Here is an 8,785-nt window from a genome sequence, read left to right on the forward strand (position 1 = left end):
CTTGACTTAAACATGCTTACACAACTCCTTAAAACTAAATGCAACTAAATGAATACAGGGATATACATTGTTATTTAGTGAGAAAATAATAAAAGGTAACATTTTAAAGGCATTCCAATTAAAGTGTAAACTTTTTTTTAATGCAGCAACAGGAATTCAAAATCCAATGTAATGTATACAGTATTGAATTGAATTGATCTGCCACATTGTCACCGATATATAATCCAACTATCTGCAGTATTGGACCTGATCTTGGCATCAGTATCTACCTTGAAGGAGTGAGTGCTTTGGGTCCTTTTGACAAGACGGGACTCTTTTTTTATTTGCCGTCCAGACAGCGGACGCCCCGTTGCCCCCCCGCCCCGTTTTTAATCACGGGCGACCGTGGAGTGAATCGCCCCGCGGACGCCAAACAGATACACATCTCCCTTTACGTCTTCATCTTTCTTCTCACATAAACAGCCTGTACCTTTTATTGTCTTCTCATCTTCCACCCGGCTGACTGCAGGGCTCCTTGTGCCCACTCGCTTTTGTGCTTCTTTCTTACTCTTTTTTTGCACTCTCATCCCCCTCTTCATCATACTTCTTCTTTCATGCATCACAACTATCTCTCTCTCTCTCTCTCTCTCTCTCTCTCTCTCTCTCTCCAGCCTGCCAGGAGGCATACATTAAGCTGCTGGAGCAGGGGGCCTGCTGCACCGGCTGTGCCAGCCAGCCCTCTGAACCTGAGCTCAAGAGGAGGAAGGTGAGGAAACAAACGCTAATGCGGGCGATAAGAGCCAAAGTGTCTTCAGATGTCTGAATGTTCAAATCAATACCGAGCGAGCACGTACACGAGCATACTGAAACACACACAGATACATCTCCGTGCATTCGAGTATCTCGCTCTCTCTCTATCGCAGCTCAGGGCCATGACTCTCCGCCCGAAGCCCCCCTCTGTGATGGAGGCCGTTTCCAGTTGGTGCAACGACATCGTCAGCTCCGCCCAGAGTTTCATCTCCTCCACCTGGACCTTCTACCTGCAGGCCGATGATGGCAAGGTCGTGGTCTTTCAGGTAAGAACCGGGCCAAGTGTTTGTCCCGGACGGGCAGCTCGAGCAGTGATCACTCTTTTGTTGTCACAAAAAGCATAAATCTTGTCTTGTACGTTTATAGATAGATGGTTAACTGTTATATTCTGCAAAATGAGGATAATGATTCCTGTAAACGCACATGTTCTGCACACATTTTATACAATGTGGTGGTGCTTTAACCTAAAACCCAGATCTTAAAGGTTTACACATGTGCTGGACCTGTTTTTGTGTTTCTGGCAGCAACAGTTTGATGATAATTATTAGATATAAAACGAAGTGTTTGCGGTGAACAGTGCTTCCTGTGGCTGAAGTAAACAAAAAAGAAAGTAGAAAACCTCCACCTCCGAGGATCTAATCGTCCTTCTCAGAGCATAGGCTGACAAGTCACCTTAAAAGTGTGCCTGTTTAGTTCCATCCAACACATCGTCAGTGAAGAAATGCAAAGAGTGACATAATACACCAGGTTACACTCTGAATGTGGGAACATGTGTGTGTGTGTGTGTTTTAAAATAGTCTTCATCTCTGCTGCATCAATCAGAATTAAATGAAGAGTCATATGTTGGTCCTTTAAGTGCTTCGCTGCAAAAAAAAGACAAATTAATTCTACAAATCTCCATAAAATCAACTATCCTCAGACGCGATATTATCGCTCACTGAGTCAAGATGGTGGTGGAATTATGAGATGAATATCTACAAAAGCTTTTTCATGTGGTAAGGAGTGTAACGGGAGGTTAAAAGCATGCCAGTAGACCTTTATAGATTATTAGTGGAGCTAAGCTCTGCATCCTGTTAAGATAGTGAAATATATCCTCTGAGCAGGAGAGTTTGGGTCACGGCCAAAACAACTCACAGTCCATTTTGGAATCGGTGAAGGTTGAGTGAGCAAGGGCACGCAGCGGGGTGGGGACAAGGTGTCAGAGCTGCAGAAGAAAGAAAAAAAGAAGTCAGCGCTCTAATTGTTTTTAAAATGTCCTTTCCAATCATGTCACTTCCCTCCGCACCATGAATATTTGATAGCCGGCACGGCTCGCCTCAGGACGGAAAAGTCACCCCTAGATTCGGAAGAGAGTGGACTGCACTAAAGAAAGTAACGTTCTGGTTGTGACAGATACATATTCACAAGTATAGTTTCTGAAATTTGGAGAAAAAAAAAGATGAAGTGACTTGAGCTGACAGACCCCACTGTTCATGAGGTTATATTTAGGCCCCGTGGGTTTGCCTTGTTTGTTGAGTAAGAAACTGTCAACGTGGCCACTCATCATTTTTTTGGGGGGGGGGGGGGGTCTGGATCAAGGATTTAAAAAAGGATTTAGGCTGCAGGGCTTGTTTTGAAAATGTTCACTCCTGATGAACTAATAATTTTAATTGAAAGTTGCCTTTCATGCCTTTCATGCACATCAAACATTTTGTTACATTTTTCTATTATTGAAAAGGCAAATTTGGAGGTGGTTGCATCCGTGGCATAAATACGCTCTCTTGTTGAACTTGAACATATTGCGAAGGTGAATGCAGTCAACCACCTATTTACATTAAAGATATAATAAGAGTTGGTCAGGACTATCCAACCATGTCCTCCATCTCTTTCAGGGCTTTTCCCCATTTGTGACTGTGATGGCATTTTTAGCTACATAATGAAAGGGCTCAAAGGGAAATGACAGTATTCATGCACCGTAAACCACCGTAAACCATATAACATGGAGTCCTTTATATGCTGAAATGCCACTATTAGCTATAAGAAGCTGTGTGCGCACTGGGCTCTCCGAGGCACCGCCTCATATAGACACGCAGCGGCCACAGAACAGCGGACGTCGTGATGGATGTTTTGCTCTTTATGGAAGTGACGTGCGGCCTGAAGCGGCGAGGGAAGCCGGGCTCCACGGGGTGTGAGAGGAGTACCAGGCCCGTGTTTAGTGGGCAGCTGGCAAACATCCACCAAGTTGACAGATTGACTTTCCGAGCATTTTGAAACAACAGAAGAAAAAAAAAGTCCAACTGAATCGAGAGACAGCAGAGGCTTGAGGGGGGGGGGGGGGGGGGCAAGCTGACATTATGAGAATGTCCATAAAGGAGCTGAGTGTCGTTTGTGTGACCTCAAGTTGTGAGAATAACTAGTTGTGTGCATCATAAAAAAAAAAACTTTAGTGGCGTTTTATGGGTGGAGTAAGTCACGTTGAGGTCACAGCAGGGGTTTGTCCCCCCAGGGAGGGACACACAAAGAACCCCAAGAAAACTGGCAATTTTGAGGAAATATTGGTGAAACACAGCCCTCTGTCATTTCCTTCTCAACCACCCCTGAGTTATTTTGACAAATCAGCCCCTTTTTGGTCGGGACCAAAGAGAGTCGATTAAAGACTTCCTTCCACTGAGCATGTGGTTCTGTTAGCGAGCGGGCCTGCCCAACAGATTGAAGTCGGCGTAAGGCCGAATACAAAGAGGGAAGCGCCTACCTCATTTCTGTCTTGGAAATTGCATTAGTCATTCTGGTCGAATTAATGAAACAAAACAGGATGGAGAGATCCAGTGAAATAACAGTGTTTGACGGAAGCGTGACTTTGACTTATGATGCTACATTGAAAAAGGAAGTCGGTGTTCTCTCTCATACGCTTAATCATCCAGGCACAAGAGACCTGAAGTGACTTCAGCATGAACATTACAAATAGTCATGATTTATGGTATTATGCTCTATTTATTACGGTCTGTGTTTGATCTTCCTAGCGTGTCGGTTGCCCTCGGAGCAAATTAGTTCCTACTGTAGACAAACTTTTAAAATTGCGTCAAAGCAATCTTATTTTTAAACATCTTTACACAAATGCTCAGTGGTTTTCTCACAGCGTAGTTTTTAATTAATGTCAGTTGAACAGGAGTAAATAGCATTTCTTGGGAGACGGTTTCCAGAAGCGTGTTTCAGACGGAGGCCGGATATACAGATGCATTCGGAACAACAGTATGAGAACAATAATGTGTCTTATGAACATGAAAGCTGTTGTAGCAGAAGACCAAAACACACGTATGAACCTGAAAATGTGCGTGGTATTACTCCCTTTAAACCATTAGTCCAATTTAAAGTTTACTCTAAATTTACTCTAAATATTTCCCCAAGCTGTCTGACGATTGTTGTAGTTAATTAATGCACAGATACCTTTTGTAACCCTTCCCCCCCCTCTCAGTCCTTATGGATGCACACGTATATAATGAGTAGTGTCTTTCATTGTGAATAAGAGTCAAAGTTATTTTACTTGTATACGTTTCGATTCGTCTGTGGAAGCTCAAAGAAAGATTGTATCCATCCCCAAATTCAACAACGTAAGAGAAGTGAGATTTAGTCTAATTAATCCACCCCTCCTCCTCCACCTGAAACCCCCCCTCTCTCTCTCTCTTTACGTCTCTGAACTCTCAAACCCCTCTTCCTTTCTCTTTTTTCTCTCTCTGTCTCTCTTGCCTCTTTCTGAAAGCCAGAGCACCTTTTTGCATTCCCCTCTCTCATAATTCATGACAGATGCCGATTGGGCTCCGGCTCATTCTGATGGTTGGAGCTCTTCGGTCCGCAGCCAATGAGAATCAGCCCCATGAAGTCTCCCCAAAACTTTCACACTGCCCGCTGCATCTGGTTTCAATGCACCCGGTCAGAAAACATTGCTCGCTAGGGGCAATAAACCCCGCTTGTGAAATAACTGTTTCATCAGAAGAGGTTTGAGGGATTGTTGGTGTCTCGGGAAGCAAACTAACAGACTGCAGGATGCTGCTTTGTCCTTCAGCAGAAAGCAGATCAATCATTTAATGTAATGAGGATGAATGAAACTGAACGAGTTGAGCTGGTTTCACATTGTATTGCAAGATGTTTCAAAGTTCATTGGTCCACTTTGTGTCAGAATCGATGAATATTGGGAGGTTGACGCTACTGCAGGGGATGTACTGTCAAATACGTGTGTGTGTGTGTGTGTGCGTGTGTGTGTGTGTGTGTGTTGTTGCTGAGGCCAGCAATAGTGTTGTTACAAACGGAGGGAGGGTCAACAGTGGGGATCCAAAATCCTCTTTTAATGAGTTCTCCAGGGGGGGGAACCAGGAACACTGAGAACGTAATGAAAGCCACAACAGAGCATTCGCTGACAGCCGGCTGTGTGTAGCGGATCTTTTAAAAGCCGTTTCTTTCAGAGGTGCTGTCCCCAGTTCATGGGGTTTTACTTAACTGGTTTGGATGGGTGAGAAGGATACTGTGAGAAACACTCGTGCATATCCAAAGGATGTTAGTGAAGTTATGCAACACACTGAATGCTCATAACGATATTAATCGTCTCGCTTGCGCTCGGATTGAAATTTTTATGGTATGATTGAAAGTGTATATAGCTTTCATCATACATTTTTCTTCATTTGTTATTATGACTTGGCCACCTCATCATTATCTATGACGCTTCAGGCTGAGAAAAAGTCTAACTCATGACTTATGGCCAAGCCTGACCTCTGACCTTTCTGTGGAGCAGAGCAAACAAAAACAGCATTTCGAGTTTCACGTTGTTTGAAGTTCACCAAGTTCAATATTCATCCAATTATCAAGTATTGCTTTACATAAAGTCAACTTGTCCAGGTTTGATATTGTTTTTCACGGAACATGATATTTAAATATACTACATATACTATAACGTAATATTTATCAATGTCAATTTCTTAATCAAATGTGTTACAATAATGTGATGTTAAAGGAATAGTTTGACTTTTTGAGAATCAAGGTTTAACCCCATCTATGTCTGAAGGCCACATTTGAGCCTAGCTTAGCATAAATGCCTGAAACAAGGAGAAACGGAGAGCCTGGCTGGACCCAAAGGGTGCCTACGGTGTTTCTTTTTCCTCCTCAGAGCCAACCAGAGATGGAGTACTCTCTGCCCGAGCTGCAGGCTCCTCGATCCAACGTGGCGGACAAACCCTGGCCTCAGGTCCACTCTCACACCCAGAGACCCCACGGTGAGAACACATACAGAACACAACACACACACACACACACACACACACACACACACATGTATCCATGTATAGCAGCAATAAATGAATTGTTTGGCAGGTGTGAGGGGACACGGTGAGAGGGGAGCATCCAAAGTGGGAGGCAAAGGGAAACACCCGGTCCAGCACACAGACGACCCCACGGCCGAGCACGACTTCCTCGGCTGCATGTCAAGGTGAGCTGGAGCTTGAGTTGCCCTGCTCAGAATTAAAGACTTTAAATGAGAGAGCTAATGTGTCTCATATCACTGACAATCATTTCTCAAGCAAATCACGGGGCTTCTTTGTCTGATTTCCAGTTTATTGTCAGCATGAAATTAACTTGCAGAGACTTACATTCAGCTAATCCATCACACACATCGGATTGTATTATGATTATTATTTGTGCAATGCAAGCTTCACAAATCAATCCACACACTCTAATGCATTACGATGCTAAAATGGATAATCTAACTAAATGTTCCCCACACTGACATTGAGGAAACTTAACAGCTGCATGTCTGGTAGGATTTAAAAAAAAATATTAAATCTAAAACACGCACACATTATATTTAATTACAAATATTTAATATTTGTTGTGCACCTTAATGTTAAGTTTCCTAATATTTTTAGCCATCTCCAGTTTCATCCCATAACTCTCGTTCTGCAGACGTTCGGGCCTCCCGCGGTGGATTTTAGCCGCGTGTCTCTTCCTGTCCATCATGGTCATGCTGTGGCTCAGCTGTGCCAGCCTCGTCACTGCACCGGAGCAGCACATCAAGACGCAGGTACACACACAGAAAAGCATCCACAACAAATGTACACACTCACACACACACACACACACACACACACACACACACACACACACACACACACACACACACACACACGTGTGTGAGGGAAGCAACGCTTTCCTGGGCTTAAAGGGGACACATTATGAAAAATCCCCTTTTCAGTGCTTGTGTGCATACATTTCCTTAATTCGAGTGTTTATAAACCCACAAACTGTGAATTGATAGCCCAGTCAGTTTTTTTTGTGGGCCGCCAGAAATGTAATTTAACAAGCCATTCAGATCTGACTCCCCTTCCGGTGCTGGCTCATTACAATATACCGCCCTCCATTTGGATATCTTCACCCAGGGATTGAGAACTACCTTTGCAAAGGTGCACCATATGTCGAGAGGGGGCCTCAAAGAGACGTTATAAACAGATATATTACATATTACATGCAGCACAGACAGATAGGTCTGGAAACATGCAGAGTGGGGAATTATGGTTATTATATTTTTATAATTATTTTCGTTTGAGTTGTGTTTGTGGCTGACTTATTCTTGTAGCCCATGTTTTAATTTAATGTGCAGCAATATACTATTTGCTCAAAATGACGTAATATTGATCCCCTAATTATGCCTCTAACACCCAACGTGTATGAACCTGAAAATGAGCACATGTCCCGTGTAAGTGGCACTCATTCACTCGAGGGCTCTCTGGTTTGCATCCTCTGCATCCTGCAGCACCCTTGGCAGAGCACTCTGAGTGAGTTTAAAAGATGGACGCCTGTCGTGCTGTAGGTGAACCCGCTCACTGTTTGTGTCTTTCCAGCTGAGCATCAACGGGGATAAAGAGTTTCTGGATAATGCCCACAAAGTCAACCCGTACCACCTGAGTCCTGTGATCGCCGTTGCCATGGAGCAATCGGAGGAGAGCCAGGAGGCGGGGCCTCTGCCGGTGAAGGTTGACCTCGACAAAACCTGCGTTTAGAAAAGGACCAATGAGAGAGCAGGCGAAACACATCACAGGACTCAAACCGGTTCACCAGAATGTTTTTAAAACATATTTTTAAGAGCATGGCACACACCTCCTGTCATTTCAAATTATTATACTGAAACATCAAGCTTGGTCTTGTTGGACTGATGGCATTTCATTTTTCCTTGCGCAGTCCAGATTTCTTCAAGTCCATCGTCCGATTATCCTTAATGATCGTTGCTTATTGATAAATCAGTGCTGTCGCCTCAGAGCCACGCTGGAGACAAGCAGAGCGGATGGATTACAGCGGAGGGCTTTCGGATCATTTTTCATGTCTAGCATGGACGAGGGGAGACACACGCCCAGGATCATTCTAGATTTAATTTTGCCTCGTTCTCACAGAGAGTTTGGATCAACTGATGGGTCGGTGAGGGTGAATTATTAAAAAATTGAAAACCATGTTTTCCAACCCTCACCAGGTAACATGAAATCTCAGGTGAGCTACACATTCTCACCAAGTTCAGAGAAACAAAGGCATACTCAAAACTAAAACAGTCGTTTGTGTGTGCGTGTGTGTGTGTGTGTGTGTGTGTGTGTGTGTGTGTGTGTGAACATCTACAACAGCACACAAACCCTCAACACTGGTAGGTTGAGATCTGGAAGAGGGTTTGGAAACCGGACGCTCTGTCTGAGAATGAGCAACATAAACAATTACCTTATTTTGTACTCTATTTATTCAGAGTCATCAACATGGGTTATCTGTTAAATAGTTTTATTGAAATGCCATGTACAGTTAATTCATCATGCAAATGTAATTGATCTGTATGTTAAATACGCTCTAACACAGATTGGAAAGAGACACATCAAGGGGCGATTGCACCTATTACTGTATTATTATTATTATCATATTATTGCTCTTATATCAAGAGTTCTTATAGCTGTTATATGTGCCACGTGCTTTCTAATAGCTGCCTATTTTGTATGTCCCTGGA

The 8,785-nt window shown here is 43.5% G+C and overlaps 1 protein-coding gene across 1 annotated transcript in view; it reads left to right on the plus strand.

Annotated features, from left to right (window-relative positions):
- tmem59l (transmembrane protein 59-like) overlaps positions 1 to 7,808 on the plus strand; it is a 9,354-nt gene extending 1,546 nt beyond the window's left edge. The window contains exons 3-8 of the mRNA XM_034531248.1: positions 651 to 745; positions 903 to 1,055; positions 5,924 to 6,029; positions 6,127 to 6,241; positions 6,715 to 6,832; positions 7,650 to 7,808. Of these exons, the coding sequence (XP_034387139.1) occupies positions 651 to 745; positions 903 to 1,055; positions 5,924 to 6,029; positions 6,127 to 6,241; positions 6,715 to 6,832; positions 7,650 to 7,808 (746 nt within the window). The remainder of the gene's footprint in view (positions 1 to 650; positions 746 to 902; positions 1,056 to 5,923; positions 6,030 to 6,126; positions 6,242 to 6,714; positions 6,833 to 7,649) is intronic.
- The last annotated feature ends 977 nt before the right edge of the window (positions 7,809 to 8,785 follow it).

This window comes from Cyclopterus lumpus, chromosome 4, assembly GCF_009769545.1.
Source record: "Cyclopterus lumpus isolate fCycLum1 chromosome 4, fCycLum1.pri, whole genome shotgun sequence".
NCBI classification, from domain to species: Eukaryota; Metazoa; Chordata; class Actinopteri; order Perciformes; family Cyclopteridae; genus Cyclopterus; species Cyclopterus lumpus.